The sequence below is a fragment of the Festucalex cinctus genome, chromosome 6, assembly GCF_051991245.1.
Source record: "Festucalex cinctus isolate MCC-2025b chromosome 6, RoL_Fcin_1.0, whole genome shotgun sequence".
Taxonomy (NCBI): Eukaryota; Metazoa; Chordata; class Actinopteri; order Syngnathiformes; family Syngnathidae; genus Festucalex; species Festucalex cinctus.
In genome coordinates, this window is record NC_135416.1 from 10,198,941 (window position 1) to 10,223,222 (window position 24,282).

General features: G+C 40.7%; 2 protein-coding genes across 3 annotated transcripts in view; both read left to right on the forward strand.

Moving 5' to 3' along the window:
• Window positions 1–7,830, forward strand: part of s1pr5b (sphingosine-1-phosphate receptor 5b) — a 69,449-nt gene extending 61,619 nt beyond the window's left edge. The window contains exons 1-2 of one of the 2 annotated variants that reach the window (XM_077524036.1): window positions 2,605–2,731; window positions 4,412–7,830. In XM_077524036.1, the coding sequence (XP_077380162.1) occupies window positions 4,595–5,827 (1,233 nt within the window). In that variant the 5' untranslated portion in view covers window positions 2,605–2,731; window positions 4,412–4,594 and the 3' untranslated portion in view covers window positions 5,828–7,830. Of the gene's footprint in view, window positions 1–2,604; window positions 2,732–4,411 lie in introns of those variants that run through there. The other variant, XM_077524035.1, reaches the window with a different exon arrangement.
• A 2,953-nt stretch (window positions 7,831–10,783) lies between these two features.
• keap1b (kelch-like ECH-associated protein 1b) lies at window positions 10,784–23,877 on the forward strand. Its single transcript, XM_077524837.1, has 7 exons — window positions 10,784–10,855; window positions 15,183–16,154; window positions 18,212–18,457; window positions 18,532–19,208; window positions 20,703–20,908; window positions 20,974–21,150; window positions 21,218–23,877. The coding sequence occupies exons 2-7, from the start codon at window positions 15,849–15,851 to the stop codon at window positions 21,430–21,432; spliced, it is 1,827 nt and encodes a 608-aa protein (XP_077380963.1). The 5' UTR covers window positions 10,784–10,855; window positions 15,183–15,848; the 3' UTR covers window positions 21,433–23,877.
• The last annotated feature ends 405 nt before the right edge of the window (window positions 23,878–24,282 follow it).

Below are 24,282 nucleotides of genomic sequence, written 5' to 3' on the forward strand. Positions count from 1 at the left end.
CAAACATAAAAACCCTTTTGCTTCAAAGCTCCATACACTGGATCTGGTGAGTCTCACTGAATTACCGTAATCCTAACAAAATACAAAACATAGACTAGAACTGGAGGAAGTTCTGCCTCGAAACCTCGTCCTTCAATGGCCTTTGATTGCAAGCATGTCGTAAAAATTGGAACTCCACTAACATTTTGGGAGAAAATGTATGTTTCAACTGGACTCAACAAAGTAGGTTCAGAAAAGACAAGAATAGACACTGGAAAGTATGCGAAATAAGCAGTCCCCCATTTGAAGTGTGTTAATCACATATGAAAACATCCATCTGTCCATCATTTTTAATGCTGCTTATCTTTGTTAGGGTCATGTTTGAGCTGCTGTCTTGGAGCAAGAACTCAATTACACCCTGTCTTGTCTTTCCATGGCAGCCCATCTGGCTCCTTCATCTCTTGCAGGTTGTCCCTGAGGGCTTAATTTTCATGTATGTTTTGATTTATGTTTAATTTTTTAATTTATTTATTTTTATCATTGATGTAGAACAAGCTTTGATCTGTAGTGGTTTGCTATACCAATGCTTTTGTCTGGACCCATTTCATACTCTGAACTAGATCCAGTGCAGAAGCCTGCTGGTTTTTCCATTAGTTTTATTTCAACGAAGTCATAGAAGTCGTTCCAGTATGTGTTACAATAAAAAAGAGCCGGAGCCCGCTGACTTTTTCATTAGTTGTCTGGACGCTGAGTGACTGTTTAGCCTGTTGATTCACTGACTTAAGTATGTCAACAGACCCTCTCATTGACACTATCAAACGCTTGAAAGGCCGGCCCTTGACCCTGTCAGACAGACACATTTTAACATGGATGAAAAACACACATGAGAGAGTAAAAATAGATGTGGTGCGATAACAGATGATGAAAGGAAGACATACGGAGAAGGGTGTTGCTATTGTTGCCATTCAGGGAGGTGATCCTTAAATGCACGTACAGGTTTATTGGAATGAATCTTCTGTTTGATTAGACTATGGTGCTTTTAGGAGGAGCGGCCGGATAAAGGGCAGGATGTCCAACTGTCAAAACACAGAGGGTGGGAAAAGAGAGCAGCTTTGATAAACAAGTAGCTTGGAAACCAAGGTGCTTGATTTCATGCGTTTGCATGCTCTCAAAATATGTATGTCACTTACGTTGCTTCATAACAAAGAGTCTTTGAAACAAACTAATAAGAGCTTCATTTGGATGTGTCTTCATGAACATTCCACAGGCCCTGCAGGGGACAATCCACAAACGAGTACAGCGTGTTAAGGCATGACGAAATGCTGTGGGAATCAGGCCGCTTTCAAGACCGCATCCACCATGCGAGTCCCGTTCATATCTCGCTTGCTGGATGTGTAAGGAGGCGTTTTTACAATTGATAATCGTGGCAGGAATACATTTAGCTTGGACGGTGGGCTGCTGCTCTTTCTCTATGTTTGCTTTGGAATTGCTTCTAAGCTATTCCCTTTTCAAAACCGGTTCTGCCAGGAAAATACTGACAAAGGTTTACAGAAGAGAAAATACACAGTGAACTGATGGTTTGCATTTCTGCCCCAAAGTTCTGAGTTTCAGGGTTCGAATCTTGGCTCCGACCTGTGCTTGCATTAATTGGAGATTCTATATTGTCCGCAGTTGTGATTGTAAGTGTGAAATGGTTTAGTTATAAATACAGTATGTGCCTTCTGACTGACTAATGACAAGTCCTGAGTCCCTGCCTTTTATCCAAATTCAGCTGGGATAGTTCATCCATGACCCTAATGAAGGCAAGCCCTATAGAAAATGGATGGCTTAATGGAAAACACAGTTGCACAATCGCTTCACAATAATGTGTTGTTTTTGTGCGCACAATGGAGGTTGAATGATATCACTCTTATGTCATCAGTGTGTGGTAATATATTGACAACTTTGACACACAAATTGAGCTGTTGCATATGAGACATCAGATCAAAAATGTCAGTCAATATTTACCTCCACTAATGAGGTTTTGTTTTTAGAAGGTGTGCTCAATGGATTTCCATTAAGCTAGGTAGAGGGCTGGGTCATAGGCCAAAGATTAAACGTTTTTGGTATAAATCTAGTTAAATGTAAGGATCCAGACATTGTTCTGTATTGTACTTCATTGATGTCCAAATTATAAAAGACCAACAGTGCACTTGGAATCTTAATTAAGTTGGCTTATGCATGAATTAATATATTTTGATTATTCTTTTATGATTTGCAATTTTGTACTGAGCAGTCAGCTGTATGTAACAATTTCCTATGTTGCTGATCTGGTTTAATTTCTTCATCACATAACTCTATTTTAAATTTTGATTTAATACAATCTTTATATTGGAAACAATGAAACTGTCATTCCAGTCCTTATTTCTTCTTTTGTTGTTTCTTTTTTTTTCTTTTTTAAATGTATTTTTTTATTTTTTATTTTTACTGTGCTTTATCTGTTGTTCATGCACCCTAAACTAGAAGGGAGGGTGAGATAGTGGGTTGAGGGAGATGGGGGGGGTCTGGGGCAGAGAAAGAGAAAGAGAGAGAGAGAGAGAGAGAGAGAGAGAGAGAGAGAGAGAGAGCGCGCAATTGGGCTAGACCAGCCCCTTCAGCTGTTGAACTGAGGTCTTCCTACCACACTGCAAACTTGTCAGTTTGACTCAGTTGTTGAATGCTCACGTTTGGATTCTATACTTCTCAAGAGCATCTTAGAGCAACACATTTCAAGGTAATGATTCTTTTAAGTTACTATTTTTTATTTATTTTTTTAAATGACACCTCTTTGTTAGAAGTTTGACTTTTTTTTATGTTGATCTCACAACAGTTTGGTAAATATTTAACTTAATACTCACTACTAAAACAGTATTACACTAAATGTGCCTCAAAAAGAAACTATTGGAATTTCCTTTTTATTGCATGCAGGACTTAATTATAAATGTTAACAATTTATTATCATAAGATAAACACATGATGCTGTTCCTACATCCTTGATTGAGTATTTCAGTGATTTAATTTAGTGGATGATTTAAAGTAGCACTAAGTAACTTTTCAAACTAAATAAATATTTTCATGACTTTTTTGATAAAACATCGACTTTAAAACTAGTTGAATGGTACATTTGCAATAGCCTGAGGGGATCTGTATTATTTTTAATGGCACTAAGCAACTTTGACGAGGATGGCACTGCCACACAAAAAAAACCTACACATGTGCAGAATGCTTTGTGTCATACGTCCCTTTCCCCATTCGTTACAATAAGTAAATTTGAATGCCGATACGCGATGACTGCTTTCAAGGCAGAAGCTGCAAAACAGATGAAAGGCTTTGTCTGAGGAGACAAAAAAGAAAAACGGAAAAGGGAAGCTACCTAGATAAAAGGACAGCCAAGGATCAACATTGTCCAGGATTTCATTCGCTTGTGTGAGCTAATAAAACGATGCAGTGCGCTTGTCCTCATGGGAAATGTGCTCTTCCTTCAGACATAACAATACCACTTTTGTCCATATGGCGCCGCCATAATCAACGTAAACTAAAAGTTCCTTAATGTTGCTTTAATACTTGTGAATTTGACATTAACTTTCCATTGGGTCTGTACCAATAACATGCTTTTTAATTAAATAAATTATAAATATGTGAGCTATCCCCAGACAGTAAATGTTAACATATGACGTGAAGTCGAAGAAAAAACTCACAAATGAGCCTGTGGAATGCAGATCTAATTACCTCTGATTGACTTAAATTTCATTGCTTATAACAATTCGAGCACAAATGCATGACAAATTTATGATAATAGTTTGCGTATGTGCTTGGGCATTGATGGCTAAAGCACATTTGCAATATGCGTTACTTCAAACACACCTCATCTAGACGATAAAAGTTGGATGTGGATGGTGGGGCTAATGCAGCTGCATTCCTTCAAATTGAGTGCACATGTTGTCTGAAATGATGTACAGCTGAGTGACTGTTCTTTAAGTGACACTGAGACGTGAGACTAAACATTTGTGACCAAATTGTGACATTTTAAGAATAAGAACTATTTAAGGTAGCATCTCGCAACCTTACCTGAGCCAAGGCACATATTTTAATTTAGAACACACCATCCAAAAAAAGTCCCAAAGAGTGGATATATATTTTAGTTATTTACATTCTAGTGGGAGAGTATTTAATTGTTCAGGTTGTCACTATATGTAACAGGTGTAAATAGTTTAACAAAGATACATGATAGAGAAACTGGGTAATAAATGTGCCACAGTACAGTGGGCAAGGCTATCGTATAACATGACAACAGCATTTTTTTCAATAAGTTATTTTGTATATATTGTATTGTTTTCAGAATTTCTTTCATTTTTACCAAATGCAGTATTTCCCCTTTAATCCTATTCATCTTTTCATCTTTCTCCCCCTACAGCGACCTGGACAAAACAGAGCTCAATAGCCCCCTCTTGTGGTAAAACTGAAAATAACTTGGAAGATATGAATATCATTTCATCCCCCAGTGTGTTGAAGGGCCTTTTTCCATAATGCTGGCCAAAATCATGTCAACTGAAATGACTTTATAGCCACCCAGCTAGAGCAAAAGCACCATAAACTAATGGAGGCTTCGACTCCTGCCCACGCTGGGACTTCCCCAACTGCGCCCACCATGCACCCATCCTCCACTACACTCTCTTCTTATGGCTATCTTCAGTTCTTTTGGCATTACCAAGACAAGTCCGTCATCATGGAGCATTACAACTACACGGGCAAGCTGCAGGGGGACCGTTACCGCGACGGCCTCCGACCCGAGGGCATCGCCTTCCTGGTGGTGTGTTTGCTCATCGTGCTGGAGAACGCCGTGGTTCTCCTGGCTATCTGGAGGAACAAGAAGTTCCACTTGCCCATGTATTACCTGCTGGGAAACCTGACCCTGTCGGACCTCCTGGCGGGAATTACCTACATGGCAAACATCATCATGTCCGGGCCAAAGACTTTGCAGCTGACGCCGTTGCTGTGGTTCCTCAGGGAGGGAGGAGTTTTCATCACTCTGGCCGCGTCTGTCATCAGCTTGCTGGCCATTGCGATTGAACGCCACGTCACCATGGTGACGATGAGGCCGTACCACGGGGCAAAGCGGGGGCGGATGTTGGCGCTGATTTGTGCCAGCTGGGCCCTCGCGGCCTTTTTGGGCGTCCTCCCGATCCTGGGTTGGAACTGCATCCACAGACTGGACCAGTGCTCCACCGTGCTTCCTCTTTATGCCAAGAGCTACATCCTATGCTGCGTGTCGGTCTTTAGCGCGGTTCTCCTCGCCATCGTGGTCCTCTACGCCCGAGTTTTCCGCATCGTCCGCACCAATACGCAGCGCCAGCGGTTGGGATTGTCGAGCAGCATGAGGAAGGGCTTGGCCAGGAAGTCCCAAAAGTACATCGCCCTCCTCAAGACGGTCACCATCGTGTTGGGTGTCTTCATCGCCTGCTGGCTGCCACTCTTTCTCCTCCTCCTCCTGGATTTCTTCTGCCCAACACGCAGCTGCCGCCTCCTCTTCAAGGCCGACTACTTCCTGGGAGTGGCCATGGTCAACTCGCTCCTCAACCCAATCATCTACACCCTGACCAGTAAGGACATGAGGAGAGCCATTTTGAGGCTGCTCTGTCGGCCGTGTCTCATGACCAGGGATGGCCAGGTGAAGAAGATTGGGATGCCCTTCCTAGAGTGCAGCTTCAGTAAGACGGAGGTGCCCTCCCAGAAGTTGGAGGCGGGGATGGAGACAACAATCTCCTCTGGGAACATCGTCACCAACCCGTCTCCCATCAAGACTCTCTATCCTAAACTCTTAAAGCCCTAAAGACTTGTCGGCTTGGCTCGCACTTAACAGAAGACATGTAGCACAACTTTTGGAGGATAAATATCCCTTTTCCACTGACCCGTTCTGGCAAAAGCAGATATATGATCTCTGGTGTGGTCTCTTTTTGGTCCTTGTTTACCAGTTGTTACAGCAGAGCTTTGTTGTTTGTTAGCATGTCATGTTCTCATTGATTTGCTCGACTGGTTTTCAGACAGACCATTTTGGTACGGAACACTGAACACCAGGCAGCATTAACTAGTGATTAGACATCTGCCTCAAGGTTCTGCTGTTTGTGAATCTTGACACTGGTCTGGATTTTCTTCAGTTTTTTCCTTTCACATTCCAAAACATGTCCATGACAACCCAAATCTTTCTTTACAATATGTTGTATGCACCCCCAATGGTCTAAACACACAGCAAAATCCACGTGTTTTTATCCATCTCAGGGGGCGGCCATTATGTCACTTGCTGTCAACTGAAAATGACATCACAGATGCTCAGACCTCAGGAAATCGCCAATCACAGCTCAGCCTGTGAACATCACATGGCCAAACTCAGAAAACAGGTCAAATGGGGCAGCCATTTTGATATGTACTACCACTTGCTGTCGACTGAATATGACATCACTGTTGCTTAAGCCTCAGGTAACGGCCGAACATCATATTACCAAACTCAGAAAACAGGTGAAACAGGGGGCAGTCATTTTGATTTGTACTAGCAATTGCTGTCGACTGAAAATGACATCCCAGTTGCTTAGGTAACGGCCAATCACAGCCTAGCTTGTGAACATCACATGATCACACTCAAAAAACAGGTCGTGATTGGCCGTTAGCCAAAGGTCTGAGCAACTGTGATGTCATTTTCAGTCGACAGCAAGTGGTATAGTATAAGCCAAAATGGCCGACCCCTGACATGGATAAAAATGGGCGGATTTTGCCACCAGAATGTCCTGTTTAGACTAGTGGGGGTGCATATAACATACCTGTATTGAAAATCATTTTTGGGGGGTTGGCTTTACACCCCAGACCCCAGAAGTAGATCTAAGATGAGGCAAGCTAGTACTTTGCAGCGGAAAAAGGATGACTAGAACCAGAAAAAAGGATTTGTACAGTGGATGAAAAATGGAAGCATCCTACCTACACACAAAGCTATATATTCCTGTTGAAGACGTCGTAATCATTCCTGGTTCACTTGTAGACAACCATGACATGAACTTTCACGGTGAGACAACAAGGCCACTCAAATGTGAACAAGGCAACTCTTGTCAACTAATTTGCACTGAGATATCGTAGAGAATTGAGTAATTGGCTTGCACTCCTGTGGTTTGAATCCAAGCCTGGAAGGACACTGATGAAACCAATGACTGACTAATTTAAATATCAGATTCAAACTTTCTTTTGAGTGGCTTTCTTCAACCTCTTGGTGTGGTTTCTCATTAAATTAGCGCAGATACACACAATGTTGTACATTGTAGAGACGTGGATTTCGCTGGATCGAAGGCCTTAGGTGTGATGTATACTTAATAGACGGTTTACTGTGTTGGTAATGCAAGGGAAGAATGAACAGGAAAGCAAAACACATCAAATTTACCACCGAACGCGTCAGTGCATTGTGTGGGAGAGAGAAATGAGGAAAGACTATTTTGAAATGACAGTACAGTCATCGTGTGCCCAGTGGAAAATGTGTTGGTTTTGGTGTTAAATGTCACCCCGACTGCAAAGCTCAGCCACATAAGCACAATGTTGTATTTGGATACACTGACAGACCCAACACATCGTTTCTATTATCTCATGTTTGGCATTACACTTTTGTACAAATGTTGTTTTTTGTCCTCTGCAAGGAACTTAGTTGATAAATGATACAGTGTTGTTGTTTTTTACTGTAATTCATCTTGTGAAAGTTTTTCTGAAAACTTTTGGTAATGTTGTATAGTAAATTATATACATTTGTAACAGTGTCTGCTATTGATATCTTTTTTTTTTAAATAAAGGTTTTAAAATGTTTCTGGAGTTGGGTTTATTTTGACTTTGTCTTAAATTGTGCATGATGCTTTGGTGGAGAACGACAAGTAGCACAACAGGAAGTGAGCACCCTCGTCTCACATCTGGTAAGGGCATTGACCTTTAATATACATACACCATTTAAGCAGCACATAACACACCTTTTACTGTATGCCAAGGGTGACCATAACGATCTGGTTCCTTTTCCCCCTTCATCTGCCAACCTATGAGGTGTAACTACCATTCAACACGATGAAACAAATGGACTTTGTAGTGTCTTACAAGCTTTGAGGCTGGCTACAAAAGAGAGAGAGGCCTTATAGGTCTAATATGGGACACACCCAATTTTTAAAATGACGAAAACACAAAATAGCGGTTAAATTAATATTAATGTATATCGTTAATTGTTTGTTTTTTAACATCATTACAATGCCCAAAGCACGGCGGTACAGAAAATGAATATCTATGCCCAAAGTCGTATTTTGACAAATATGTATTTACTTCAAAGGCGACGTGGTCAGCACAGTGAAGTAGTGATTAGCACAGCTAACTCAGTCTTCTGAGGTTCACGGTTTGAAAATTTGCTAATTCGGTGCAACAGCATTTCAGTTTGATGAATCGCTTTTTCAATTTGCACATGTACATCTTACAGATCACAGTGGACATCTATAAGTATCATATTTGCAGTATATATATATATATATATATATATATATATATATATATATATATATATATATATATATATATATATATATATATATATATAATAAAAGATCATTTTAAATTCACACAAATTTCCAGAGCTATTTGGAAGTCTCCACATCCTCAATTGAATCATTACATCATGCATACCAAAGCAGGATCTGTTCAGAAAGCAGATGCAGTGATCACTTTCTTGTAAATGTATATATAACAAATGCAACTTATTGAACAAAAACATTTTCAGTTAATGTCTTCTCTAAGATTTACCCTGCAAAAGTTCTTCCCATGGGCTGGTTTTGACTCCCTGATGGACCAGCTATAGGCCCATGTGACCAATCCCCTAATGAGGACAAGTGCTATAGAAAATGAATGGAAAAAGGCTGCAGGCAGCATTAAAGTCCATGCTTTGCATCCTTTAGTGATATCCCTGCTCCCGAAAAGACAGACTTGAAAAAAAAAATGGATTTGGGGGTTCCTTTGATTGTATTTGCACATGTTCCAGATGCTGGAGTTATCCGCTGATGAGCCATCTTTTAACAGACCCCTTCTTCTCTTCTTTATGATGAATTCATGCAACAAAATAAACTGACAGAGCCATAGAGGTCATAAAGTCATATTTACACGAGACTTTACAGCCCTCTGGAGCAATTATTCAGCAACAAATCTTTTATAACAGAAAACATAACACCAAGCCTATCTCTGAGTGGCCTTAGAATAATGTTTTGGAGAAATATGTCTGCGAGGATCTATTTAGGCAACTGGGATCCATTGAGTAGAACAAAAGATAGACTTGGGCAGTCAAGTGAGTGAGGAATTTCAAGGAAAGTCCTGTTTCGATTCAAAATTACATTTGGAAAGTCATGTGTTTAATCAGTGAGTCATAAAAAAAATAAAAAAAAAGATTAAATGGCAAGCTCGGTCAGTTCATTTCACGTAACGCTTGTAAAGGTGATTGAAACGATCTTGACTCGCCCTGGCCTGCTGCATTAATCTCCAGTTGTCTTTTCATGCCACCTTGTGGTTGTAAGTGGTAAGACAGTTGTGCATACTTCAAAATGACTATTAAAGTCAAACAGTCATCAAATGCATGAAAAAGTATCATCTTAATTGCACATGAACATTTTTACGATATTCAACTGTTGATGCATAAACACTGATTATGCCAAGTTTTTGGGAGGTATATGTACATAATAGGTGCTAGCGCCATTGATCACTCAAATCCATAAAGCACCTGAACGTGGTTTTCTCTAGTATGTGTGGATGTCACATCCACAGGCACAGTTCATACACTTTCTATTGCACTTGTCCTCATTTGTGTCACAAATGAGCTGAAGTCTATCTCAGCAACCACACATAACCCTGAAAATAAGAAGAATGTCACCTTTTCAGATAATGGTGCTTTTGATTGACACCATTTTAACAATGTTTGTACTGTAACTGTGATTGTAGTTTTAGGCAACATACAGCTGCACTAATCAGCCTAAACTGTAAATCAATCCAAAATGACAACAAAACAACAGTCTAATTTGCTGATAATTGTTTTGCCGCGCTTTTTTGCATTTAATTTGGGTACTCTGGCGACCCCCCACAATCCAAAATGATGCATGTTAGGTTCATTAAAGATTTAAAATCAGGGGTGAACAACATGGTACCCGCGTGAATAGCTTCACCTAACTCACCTCTAATGGGCCATTGCAATTTCGTCGGGGTGTTGTAGGAGTCATCATGAACATAATAAACACTGGTAGAGAAATCATTATTGCTATCTATCTATCTATCGATCTATCTATCTATCTATCTATCTATCTATCTATCTATCTATCTATCTATCTATCTATCTATCTATCTATCTATCTATCTATCTATCTATCTTGTACATGTGTTGGTAGCTCTCAATTTCAATGCCAATTTAATCAAAAATAAATACATTTAAAATAATAATATAACCAAAGTTTATTGGCTGAAATTGTCGAGGTTGCCATGCTGAACAGTGAACATTCCCCTGGTCGGTGAGTTTGACTGAGCTGGCAGTAGCCCAGTACAGTACTTTCACTATGACACAAACCTTTCTCAATAAAAGCTCCCATTGACGTGACCCCATTGACCGCCGTTACGTGTCAACTGAGGCCACGGCGGGGCACTCTTATTGTGGAGGGGAGGGGAGGCCCTCGTACAATGCTTAGTCATGGTGAGTTACCGCTTTACCCCCCCCCCCCCCCCCCCTCCTCCTCCTCCTCCTCCCCCCCCTCTCCGTTCACCTCACTTCTCCCTCCCCCTTCTTATGTGGCGCACGGTTTGTCATGGAGGAACTCGGCTACGCGACGTGAGTATCTTTTTTTTTTTGACAGATTTGAGCTCAAGTGTGACTTTAATGTGGATGTTTTCGTAAGCGAGGTGCTGTTTATCCTATCAGAACTCGGCTAGTTTCGCCCGGTTTGGCGTGTTTTGTTCTCGAAGCGGTTCAATGCCGCTAGCTACCGTCTGTTGTTGTTATTATCAGGCAGCTCGTTCACTTGATTCAAATGAACAGCCTTTTACTTGGCTTACTCAGGAACAAGTTGGAGGCTTCCGTAGCGCTACATAAAGCCTTCTATGAATTTAGCTTAATTCATTTCGGTGTATCTTTATTTTCAGCGCTTTTCCTCTAGTGTTTACGAGCAAAGCGAGCGCCAAATGCAGCATGTGGATGAGGAATGGGTAAAAAAAAATAAAAATAAAACCAGAAGAAGGGATGAATGGTGTATGTCGAGTACGCGGCAGTTCTATTCTGTGTAAATTTATTATGTAAGATCTAGCTTCACTTGCGGGTCATGCTTTGGTACATTGAGTTCCACTGCGAAGAGTTCAGGATGAGTCACCCAGTAACTCCTTGCCAACATGCCAGTAATCAAACGTACTCCGGTTTAGTGGCTTGTCCTCATTTTCCCGCTTACAGTCAGTGCTTCTAACGCTAATCATTGCATGGTTGTGTATTTGTCAGGAAAACTGTACAAGCTATTGTGTAAGAACTGGGTTGAGCTTGTGGAACACTCACCAAAGGTTCTTGAAATACTCCTAATTTAAAAAACAAAAAACAAAATACTCCTAATTGGATCCTCTCGTAAAGCACAGGCGGTAGACCACAATGTATTAATGGTTTCCATCAGAGGATCCTGGTTATGAGAATGTAGAAAATACTAATAAATTTAAAGAGCTGTCAAGTAATTGATTAATTGACAAATAATCGATTCTCAAGTTAATTGGCAACTATTTTAATAAACGAATAATCGTTTGGAGCCATTTTTAATTTAAAATGTCCAGATCTTCTGATTTCAGCATATCAACAGTAATTGTTCACTGACTTCTGTAATCCTTCATGTAAGGCATTTGAAAACATCTGTTTTACTTTGGAAAACAATGACCGAACCGGTAACATAATGCAATATAAATCCCCCTTAACTATACGAATGCAAAGTACGAAATAAACACCAATCACTGGTTAACAAACAAAATTGGGGGGCTTTTGTAATACACCTTTAATATAAAATTAAAATGAATCAGATTAGTTGATTAATCGGTTGAATAATTGCTAGCTTCAATCAGTTCTAAAAATATTCGTATCACATCATCCTCATTCTAAATAAAGTCCGGGCTTTCCATTCTAACTACTTTTTGACCCAACCTTTTCTGTAGCTTAGCAACCAGTGCCCAATGTGGACATGCTTGTGCCGAGCCACTGTCATCCATGTGCTGTCTTATAACCTGTTAACGCCACAAAACCAAGTACAGTATAAAAAGGGCTTAAGACATTGATTGCTAACCACTTTGAAAATAATTCAAATTTACTTAATTGGGTACCACTCATGCAATTATTATCTCTGTTGAATACCGGTTATCTGTATTTGGTTGAAGTGAATCATCTTCCAATTGAGGCAAATGAACTATTCAGATCACACGTTAAGTTTCTTCATAGCAATAGGAAACCTAGTATGACACCTGAACCTGTATTCAATTTCTGCATGACATAACAAAGATTTTTGCCTCTGTGGTTTCCTTGAACAATGAACACTTTTATTTATTTTATTTATTTATTTATTTATTTTTTTATGCATGTTCAGCCCACTGTGAATCAATCAGGTGTTAGTCGGTATCAGGAACTACTTGTGGATGCAGAAACAAGCTAAACCGCACCATGCCAAACTGAAACTGTACAGTGTGGTAACTTCGTGAAACTAACAGTGTGCAATTTCAGGCTGCACAGAGATGTATGCAAAGCAGAACATCACAGTGGCAGCATGTTTCATATCACTGTGAACGTAACTGTTTGATTAAGATTACCTGAGTTTCGCCATTTGTCAAACATGGGAGCAGCCAACAGCTTTTCCAAAGAAGAGGGTAGACAATAAGAGCATGCAGGAGCGCTGCTAGGATATGTTGGATTTTTTCAAAAAATGTCTATTCGGTGCTCTTCTTCAGTGGAAGGATCCACAAAGAATATATAAAAAAAAAAAAAAGAGAGAAAACTGAGGCACTCATAGGTGTTCCAAGTAAAAGACCTTTATTGCAACATGGCCAGTGGATTAAAAAATTGCCTACGCGTTTCGGCCCTGCTTGCCCTGACGAAGGCTACCAAGGCCGAAACGCGTAGGCAATTTTTTAATCAACTGGCCATGTTGCAATAAAGGTCTTTTACTTAGAGTGTCTCGGGTTTCCTCTCTTTTTTTTTTTTTTTTAAGAGGAGGGTAGGTTGCGTTGCACTCAGGTGTAAAGATGTTTTTGTTGTTGTTGTTGTTGTTGTTTTATTAGTTTTATTAAACCTGAGACAGTTTGGCTTCTTTGGCATTCCCGTGGGGTACATTTGACCGAAGTAGCTTACCAACGTGAGGTTTAAATGCACAACCTTGTGATTCAGTCTCATGCTCGGCCGACTGAGCTCTGCCGGCAACTAACCTGTCAGCAGTGGGATTTAAACACATGTAAAGACCGGAAATCCATTTTGGTAGAAAGGACTCTTTCGTTAAGCCTCACATTTGATCATTTTTAAAAATGTCATCTTACTACTGTTTTGTTGTGGAATCAATTAATCTTCCTTAACCAAATGATAATGTAAAATAATTGTGCGCAAGTCAAACTATGGTATGTTTTAGGGGTGTGAATTGCCTAGTATCTGACGATTCGATTCGTATCACGATTCACAGGTCACGATTCGATTCGATACCGATTAATCCCGATACGAATTTATAAGTCGATTGTTGCGATTTTTTTTCATTTAAATTTAGAAAATACTAATCAGTAAGCTTGTAGAGTGTAAGATTTATATGAAAATGTATTATTTATTTATCTGAAATTTCAGTCTTTTAGAGGTTGTAATCTGTTTCATGTTTGAACAGCATTAAAATAAAATATTAAGGCTTAATGTTCCGTTCATATAACATTCTTCCATGCTCAAGGTGTGAATTCTAACCCGAAGTCAGACGTTTTGTTGAATATTTTTCCATTAAAAATGGAAGTTTAAAAATCTATTCACACACACACAAAAAAAAAAAAAAGGCAATGATGATAAGACGTTGAATCGGTAAGACTACCGAATGAACAATTCTGAGCTCTTTAAAAAAAAAAAAAAAAAAACGATTTTTTTTTTTTATTGAATCGATTCGAGAATCGCGCGATGTAGTATCGCGATATATCGCCGAATCGATTTTTTTTAACACCCCTAGTATGTTTTAGTATTTTCATTGTTTCACACAAGGAAAAAGACCTGAGTCATGCTGAAACTTCACTTCAGTCACACCCAGTGTATTAACTTCCAAAGCATGCATATATTACAGTACATGGCTTCTTAAGCAGTTTAAAAAATGTTTAGTAGAGTTACAACTTAAGGATACATTAGTCTTTTATTTTAATACTCTGTTCAGTAGAAGAAGGAAAAAAAAAACATGCATGCATTTTTGTTTTTCACATTAGTAAAAGAAGTATGGATGATCCCTCAAAAGAATTGGACACCATTTGGAATGTATTTGGTTCAAAATGGTAATGCCGGCTGCTGAGATGTCACTTAGAGCTTCTAAAAAGTATTTATTGGACATAGATGGACTTGTGACGACGTTATTGGGTTTATACACAGTATATTTGTGATTTGTGATCCATTTTAATGCCGACGTCTTCAGTCAGTGTAGTGTTCACACTTGAACCAGAGTCCACTTACAAGCGGGCTGAGAGCAGTCATTGTCCACATGTTTAATGCACAGTAAATTTATACAAGATTGAGATTGAATGAAGTTTGTTGGAAGTAACCCACCTCTTACATTAACATTTTGAGCAATCTTTTGTAGCTTATTGTTGTCCTCGTTCCTGAAGACTGTAAAAAACCTGTTTTGCTTGGTCATAGTGCGTAGGCTTTCTATTCCCGTCTCATTCACGTCACCCTACACTAGGACTTTATTATCTGTGCTGTGATGACTGTAAGTGGCATGAGTGTCATGATAAGAAGGAAATGTTGATTACATTTATCTGCACTCAGAATAAGTTCCGTAGAAACACTTGTACTGTGTCCTGTAATACGACATAAGATGGTGTTTATTGGTGTTTTATTAGGTGCACAGCGGGATGTATTTTGACACCGTATTAAGTGTATTGCGTATCTGATGTCACTTTCTTCCCTCTCTTTCCAGATGTTAGTTGAGCCAACTGCTTTCTGGTGCAAACAAGCTACAACGCTGGAAGGATACAACAAGGAAGAGCTCCCAAATTGCTTCTCCTGGACTTTGATTTGATTCCTACAACACTTCCTTGGACACAACTGCCTCTGTGACGGAAAACAGTTTTTCTTCCACTATCATTACTTGTTTTTTTGCTGATATTCCTATTTTTTGGCGTGCTCAATGAAAACATTCTACCAAACCGGTTAAATGGGCGCTCAAGAACGACAAGAGCTTCATTTTGCAAGTATTGGACTACATTCTCTTTTCCCATCAGAGGTAAAGAACTTGCTTGCAAAGATATGGCACAAATAGCCTAAAGTGATTATTGTTGAAACTGTTGAAGTTTTCTGCCCCATTTTTCTCGCTAGTCAATGGAATTCTCAATTTTGATTATGTTGGAACTGAGTCACGTAGCAGTCAAAGCAACTGTGGGGTCTCCAGCAACTCCGCAATGAGTCACGAAGCTTGACACAGGTACTGAACTCAAAAAGGGAGTCATTGTATCTGCATAAATTTGACTCAAAGGCAGCCAAACCACAGGACCCACCCAATTTCACCCACGCTCGCCCAGCGGTGTCATGACAGCGCCAAAGGTTTCTTGTGCGAGAGACTAAGGAGGAGGAGACAAGGAAGGAGATGTCAGAGTGCCTGACGGAATGCAAAGCGCTGGTGACTCCGTCCACGCGCAACGGCCACCGCGTCTTCAGCTACACGCTCGAGAGCCACACGGCCGCCGCCTTCGCCATCATGAACGAGCTGCGTCTGGAGCGCCAGCTCTGCGACGTGACGCTGCGCGTGCGCTACCGGGACCTGGAGGCCGTCGACTTCGTGGCGCACAAGGTGGTGCTGGCGTCGTCGTCACCCGTCTTCAGGGCCATGTTCACCAATGGCCTGAAGGAATGCGGCATGGAGCTGGTGCCCATCGAGGGCATCCACCCCAAGGTGAGACACCTCGACCATAATTGGCTTGATGTTTGATTTGACGCGTGACATGGTGAAGGTCACATAGATTATTATACTTTTGAGTTAAGATTATTCATAAGGGCAAATCATTACAAGACTTGCCATCATCAAACCTTCCTGCCCACCACCTTAAACAATGGTTAACTTCTTTTTGCATTTGTATCACAGATAACAGTGTTAAAAGGTTACTGACAACACCACCTGTACAGTTAATAATGTTTTATGATAATGACAGCGCAACTCTGTTATCACTAGTACCATATGGTGACATTTCAAAGAAAAGCATACACTTTGTGTACCAAATGGTTAATATTAAGATGCTCAGTCTCATGGGATTAGCGATTAGGGTTTGAAATATTGTTTGATTTATATTTTTCATTTTTGGTTGCTTTTCAAACTGTTTGACTTTTGTGGCTAACCATGAAATTAGAAAAACACAAATGACCTAGTTAGGGAAATGCCGATTATTGCCTGGGCAGATTAGCGGCACTGATATTTAGCATTTTGACAAATATCAGCATCAGCGATTTTGAAGAATCATACGGCTGATAATAGATCTTTTTTTTTTTTTTTTTTTTAATGATGATTTAGAGAACTAATTATTTAAATTTTCAGACATGCTGCTGACCCTGGGAACTCTCTGCACCCCCTGTTCTTGTTTGAAATTAAAACTAAGATAAGTTAAAGGGGCACGATGCAAGATTCAGAGTTTTTGCACATTTGCGACCCCTCTGGCGAAACGTGGAATTGACCCCAGCGACGTGCACACGGCCAGGAGCGTGCGCGACTCTTCGGGCACGAGCAAACCTCCAAGTTAATCGAACAAACGTAAACACGGAGCACAACGCCTTTTTCATAGGCTTAATAAGAGGTAAGAAACGTATTAATCTTCAAGTTACTTTGTATGTGAAAGTCATTTTGAGTGACAAAAGCTTACATAATTACAACCTTTCAAACGTAAATAGTGCGTCCCGTGAATTGGATGACATTGACGATAGCAGTACGTTGCAAATATCATATATGCCCAAGTGCAGAGACATTAGTAAGCGACCGTGTGGTAGTTTTATTCTGCACTGCTAATCATAAATAGACCCTATCGTATTTTTGTTACGAAGTCCTACCTTTTTAGCAAAAAGTCAGCAAGCTGTGGGTCCCGTTTCATCCCCAGGATAGCTCTTAGCTCTCTCCACCTGACAAACGCTGCTCCTATATTTATCCGCGTCCTCCTGTGACACTGGTCAGAAAGTTTTTTACTTCTCTTTGTCTTCCGTGAAGTCTCCACAAGGTATTGAGACGTATCGGGTGCAGGTCTCTTCAAGTCCATCTTGAATTAGCTGTCTTGTCTGTCAAGTTGCGTGAACAATCGCGAGAGCTAACAGGGACAATAGTGTGCACGCGCATGACGTCATGCCCAGAGCCACAGTGAAAGATTCCGGCCCAAACGCTCCAACATTTTTTCCTTTTACAGAAAAATAGGGGCAACAGTCATTGTGCCACAGTTGTGCCTCCTGTCCATTATACAATTCTTAAAACATGTGCGGGTGAAAAATATGGTTATTTTAACACTCAAATTTGAGTCTAATCTTGCATCGTTCACCTTTAAATTTTAATACCAGATATTTTGAGATTTTGGAGAACTTTATGTGAGAAAATTTACTGGACAAATCAATAGGGTGCTATTTACTTAGGTTTTTATTTAAATTTTGAAAACACACTACAGTACTTCCTATGGGAGATCCCTGAACTTTTTGTTTTTGATTTTTAAAACAAAGACGTCTATTGAACTGTGATTTTCTTTAAACTCCAATATTTTACAAAAATGTAAGAGCTGGAGTTTGTATTTTTTCAAATTTTGATGTCGATATTTTTTCTCTTTCAGTGAAAATTAATATTGGCTCCAAATGTCGGTTTTCGGTGTCCAATGAATGCTAATAATCGTATCGGCCCTGGAAAAAAAAAACATATGTCTTTCTCTGCTTAGAGTGATGATTGCCTGTTAATGATCCGTGCCATGTTCTGTCGTTCTGCTTACCCAGGTGATGAACCGACTGATAGAGTTTGCCTACACAGCCAGTATCTCCGTTGGCGAGAAGTGCGTGATCCACGTGATGAACGGCGCCGTCATGTACCAGATAGATAGCGTCGTCAAGGCCTGTTGTGACTTTCTGGTCCAGCAACTCGACCCCAGTAACGCCATCGGTATCGCCAGTTTTGCCGAGCAGATCGGCTGCACGGAGCTCCACCAGAAGGCTCGGGAATACATCTACATGAACTTCAGCCAGGTACGCTCAGCTTTCAGTGTTGATTTGAATTTGATGAATTTGTCCAAAGTCGGTTACATCATCCTCTTTTCCAGGTTGCGACCCAGGAGGAGTTTTTCAACTTGTCCCACTGCCAGCTGGTGACCCTCATCAGCCGCGACGAGCTCAACGTACGCTGCGAGTCGGAAGTCTTCCGGGCGTGCGAGGCCTGGGTGCGATATGACAGAGAGAACCGGCGGCCGTACGTTCAGGCCTTGCTGCACGCCGTCCGCTGCCATTCCCTCACCCCCAACTTCCTGCAGGCGCAGCTCCAGTCTCTAGACTGGGACCCCCAGTGTAAGGACTACCTTGCGCAGATCTTCCAGGACCTCACCCTGCACAAGCCCACCAAAGTCAATTCTTGCCGAACCCCCAAGGTGCCGCAGCTCATCTACACGGCCGGGGGCTACTTCCAGCAGTCCCTCAGCTACCTGGAGGCGTATAATCCCGGCTCAGGGTCCTGGCTCAGGCTAGCAGACCTGCAGGTACCTCGCAGTGGCCTGGCGGCCTGTGTCATCAGTGGGCTTTTCTACGCCGTGGGTGGGAGGAACAACGCCCCCGATGGCAACATGGACTCAAATTCACTGGACTGCTACAACCCCATGAACAACTGCTGGTTGCCATGTGCACCCATGAGCATGCCCAGAAACCGAATCGGTGTGGGAGTCATCGACTGCATGATATATGCGGTGGGTGGATCGCACGGGTGCATTCACCACAACAGTGTGGAAAGGTGAGTGAATGGGGCTCATGTAGTGTGTCTGGATGAGCCGTATTGTCTTGTATAAAAATACAGTGAAAGTAACTTCCACTCCAAGAAAACCAATGCAAATTGATTTTGTCAGGGTTACTGGTGAGGTCTTGAGCACATTTGTTTCTCAGAAGACATAAAACGTGCCAAGCATTGTCTTTATAGAGGTTTCACATTACAGTTTTTGAGTCAGAATTTGGATTATGCGGCTCATCAAAACGATTTGAATAGCAAAAATTAATTTTTTTTTAAGGCAGAGCGTCGGCTGGCTAGCTAGTGCAGCTAAACACACTATGGAGTTGTTAATCATCGTCTCTATGGCGGGCGAATAAGATGCACTTCTAACAAGTATTGTTCTCACAATGACATGATGAGGAAAGACAGAGAAGCCTGCTAATTGTTAAAATAACCTAAGATTGACATGCAATCTGGCTGGAACCACGTAAAAGTGGAGTGTATCCAACTTTGAGCTAAATAAGCGGAGTGGGTATTACGTTTGCGTATGCGTAATAATCAAGTTTAAAAAAAACTTGATACCAAACAAAGCAGTCATTTTAATGGTGGCGAATGGAGTGCTGAAAGAGTTTGCGTCACCACACGCCTTAAAGCTTGCAAGCATTGTTTAAACGTTTTTCAGCCTTAAGTGACGAAATGACAGGTGCACTTGGAGCCATTTTTGACTGTCCTAATGGAGTTTGTAGGCAAAAAAAAAAAACAATTGCAAAGCTCGAAAAGACGGAAGTATACACTTGTAAACCTCCGTTCACTCTTCCCAATTTACAGACAGAAAATAAAGAATCAAACGGACGTAAAAGAGGCTAAAATAGATGATTTCTTTAACATTTATTTTGTCAATATCCTGAAACCGAGGGAACTGCAGGAAGCATCACGAAACTTAGCGGACGTACGTGTAACAAAACAAATGGCATGACGGTCACTTAAGAACTTGCTTCTAGCCCCAGTGAAGAAAATTCCTACTTGATTGTTTCCCATCGTTGTCCTCGGTCCTATTAACGACACACTATGCATGTTTAAGATACATTAAACAAAAAACATGAACTTTCCACCGGTTGAAATGGTCTGATGAACATGTGTAACTGTGTCGATCAGAGCAGGACCTATGAGAAAGTCTTAAGCACCCTTGCATACCATTTCCCAGGATGCTTTACTTTTTGGTTAGAAAGGAGAACCAATTTGGGCAAATGCCAGGGTTGATGCTTTGGCATTTTTGTCCGGATGAACTCTGATCAGTAGCAAGCAAGTACAAGTAGATTTATTTTTTTCCGTGTGAAAAGTAATGTGAACCAATCATCACTTAAAATTATTTCAAGAATTTGCCATGAAAATTAGTGTGCAACGGCCTGTTTGTTGCTGCAATTCAGAGAATTTAAAAAAATATAAAGCTGTAATTACTTTGCACCGTTTTCAAGTCAATGGGAGTTGCTGACTTTTTGCCCCGTTGCTCCTTCTGTGTAGGTATGACCCAGAAAGGGACCAGTGGCAGCTGGTGGCCCCCATGTTAACACGGCGGATCGGGGTGGGCGTGGCCGTTATCAACAGGCTACTGTATGCCGTGGGCGGTTTTGACGGGACCAGCCGACTCAGCTCGTGCGAGTGCTATAACCCCGAGAGGGACGAGTGGAAGACCATGGCCTCCATGAACACCACGCGCTCCGGAGCTGGTGAGTACCAAACATGACATTGGAAAAAAAACACTTGAATTGAGCAACGTTTATCCCCCTTGTAGGTGTTTGCGCGCTGGGCAATCACATCTTTGTGATGGGCGGGTATGACGGCACACACCAACTGAACACGGTGGAGCGCTATAATGTGGAAACGGACACATGGAGCTTTGCTGCCTCTATGAGGCACCGACGCAGTGCTCTGGGAGTCACTGCTTTACACGGACGCGTCTATGTTTTGGGTAAGGAGCACTGTAAGCACACAACTGTATTGATCTCGTGATTCTTACACCGCTTTCGTGTTGGCAGGCGGTTACGACGGCAGCACGTTCCTCGACAGCGTGGAGTGTTACGACCCCGAGAAGGACACTTGGTCGGAGGTTACGCACATGACGTCGGGGCGCAGCGGCGTCGGCGTGGCCGTCACCATGGAGCCCTGCCAGAAGGACCTGCCTCAGAGTCTCGCAGCCGAACGGCAGCGTGACGAACCTTCGCAACACAGTCGGCAACTCAGCACACTGTAAACCCCCCCGCCGACCGCCCCTTCACGTACACTTTGAATCTGGAGCTAACACCAAATCAGTATTATAACTTGAAAGGTCTGAAGTCCACTGTCAGCCGCAGTATAATCAATGGCGACCTTCTTTGCATCCTGACTTGTGTTCTGCCAAACCCAGCAAGACCTCAGTCTGAGATCCTCGAGTAGAAGTTCATCTCCCAGGTTGGACTGAAAAGGGCTGCGCGAGTGCACTGGTCCATCAGGGGCTCTTTATTTCTAGCTATAGCGGGGGGTCGTGTGTAAAAGTGTCATTTGAGGGGGGAAATGTTTTTTTATATCATCTCATATCATTCAAAGTCACCTTGTTTGTCTCTTTGGCGAAGTTTAACTAGAAGCAGCAAAAACAAACTCATTTGAATTTGCTAAGCACTAACATCAACATGGAATAAATGCAAGGGTTAAAATGTAATCAAATGTAAGTTATCCATCATAAATGTAGTGTTGGAATTAATTGAGGCAGAGCATCTAAATCGGGAGTGGGAACCTTTTTCCTCTGAGAGCCATTTCAATTTTTGCAAGTCCTCAGAGAGTCATGTTCAGTTTATTTTCACAATTTGATTTGACAAATATTACTACAAGAATGTGTGGGTTAAATGTTTTGGGGCTTTACTTTTTTTTTTTTTTTTTTTATTTTATTTTTTTTTTTTTTAACTGATCCTCAGAGGTCTTATGGCCTAAGCACAGAGGTGTATTCTAGACCAGTGCTTCTAAAGAACTAGATACACCAATCCGATGTCGGGAGTCGGACAGCGTTGGGGCGACGATATGCGCCGTCTGATCAGTGTATAAATTACTGTCGTAAAGTTGGATCGTGTTAGAAAACATCGGGGGCATTTTCAGCGAATTTGACACGTTGAATTCCAGCTCTCGACAAAGGTTCAGGTATCCAGGATTTTGCCCATTTTATGCGGTTTCTCCTCATCTTGCGCCTTTTCTGCCTTAATCTTCGTACGATCACAAGAGCGAGGGTTGACAATGAGGGCATTATACGCTATTGTGCAAAAAGCCAGAGGGTATCATTCGCGTTTGAGGACATCGTGAGAGAAAAAGTAACTGGTTTGCATTGTTGATGTTTTTATATCGTTCCTGAAAAGAGGTTTCCAGTTGCCTTTAGGAATAATGACTACAGCTGCCCATGGTATGGAGGAGGATTACTTCTCGCATATGCACTGAAGGTACAAAATATTCAGGATCGTTGCGGTGTGTATTTACGACTTGCGTCATTTTTCTACGCTGACGCCACAGGAGGTAGGCCCGACGTCGGATTGGTGGATCTAGGTTTTTTTTTTTTTTTTTTTTTTTTTTTTTTTTACCTACATACGGGGACCAGGGCACCAAAACAATCATCACCTCAACAATTCTAGAATGAAATATTTAATACTACAGTACAAGAATGACAACTCAATTCCCTGGTTAAACTTAAACTTTAATATGGTATTAATGGAAAAATACAGCTTTTTTTTTTTTTTTTGAAGATTTAAAAAAAAAAAAAACTATTTTCACCACTTATAAATATTTGAATTTCTCATTGTGACATCTTTTCTTCATTTTTCTTTTTTTTTCTTTTTCTATGGCATTAAGGTGTTCACGTGGTAGTAACCAGGTATGTTTAATTAACAACATAATTAGCGGACCCTGGGAGAAATATTTGCACCATTCCACATTGCGTGTTCAGTGCGAGTACGTGTCTTAAACAGCAAAGTGTTTTGTTTTGTTTTCTTTTTTTTTCTCTGGGGGCTCTAAGGTGCAAGATGAGCCCCAGCATGTTGAGCAGGTAAAACCTGGTCTTCGATGTAAGTGCCAATACAAGAATTTTGGATTCAAGCGGACATTTTAATACTGTAGCTTTTCAAACATCTTACTTGATTGATTGTTTAATTTGTCTTTGATTTAAAAACACCAATTTCTCACTGAAAAGTTGACTTTTTTTTTTTTTCTTCCACCAGACCTCAAAAACAAAAGTGACCATGTTTGTCCAAAGCGTTCCAACAATTGAACACAAAGGACAAATAAAAATAAAAAATAAAAATCTGTTTGTAACAGCCGTTTAAGCTACAAATGTTTCTACACGATGTTTTGTACATTGATATTCAAATAATTCTTGTACAGAATGGAAGAGCTCACCTTTTTATTTATTAGTTAATTTGCTTTTTGTGTTCCTCTGAACTGACAACACTTTTGTATTGAAACGGGCTGCTGTTGTATTTTTTTTTTTTTTGTTTGAGCAACAAGCATGTGTTGTATTTGAGTCTAAATGCCTGTTGATGGAGAAAGTGTTTGTAAAGAATTCAGTTCACTTTGAAAGGGATTTTATTGTTCATCTATAGCTGGGTTGGAAATTTAAAATCTGCTTTGTACATTTTTCCAACAAACCTGTACAATAATTGTATAGTAAAATATGTTTGTTGTATTGCGTGGTGCCATGTTGTTATAAGGAAACTGAATTTGTCATTGCATGTCACACGACTCACAAGTACTAAACAATGAAATGAATTTAAAAAAAAAAAAAAAGACCAACAGAGGGAGACAGACTGTACTGTATTGATGTACTAGCATTTACAGCATTACATGACCATTGATTGTGTAGACTACAACATCCAAAAACTTTTATAATTTTGTCCACTTATTTTATAGGAGGAGCTCAGTTTAAAAGAAGGGAGAAAAAAAATGCTGAAAAAAACATAAAAACTTCTCACAGTTGGATTAACTAACTGACACTACAATACTTCCTATGGGCTAAAATGCATTTCAAGTACAGTTGTTCGTTTTTAGCCTAAACCCGAACTACTGTACTGTACTTGAAAAGCTCGTTTAA

Excerpts from the sequence above, each read along its gene's own strand:
- keap1b (XM_077524837.1), top strand. The coding sequence starts at position 15,849 with ATGTCAGAGTGCCTGACGGAATGCAAAGCGCTGGTGACTCCGTCCACG. Across the intron at positions 16,155-18,211 it reads TCGAGGGCATCCACCCCAAG|GTGATGAACCGACTGATAGA; the intron begins GTGAGACACCTC and ends CTGCTTACCCAG. Across the intron at positions 20,909-20,973 it reads CACCACGCGCTCCGGAGCTG|GTGTTTGCGCGCTGGGCAAT; the intron begins GTGAGTACCAAA and ends TCCCCCTTGTAG.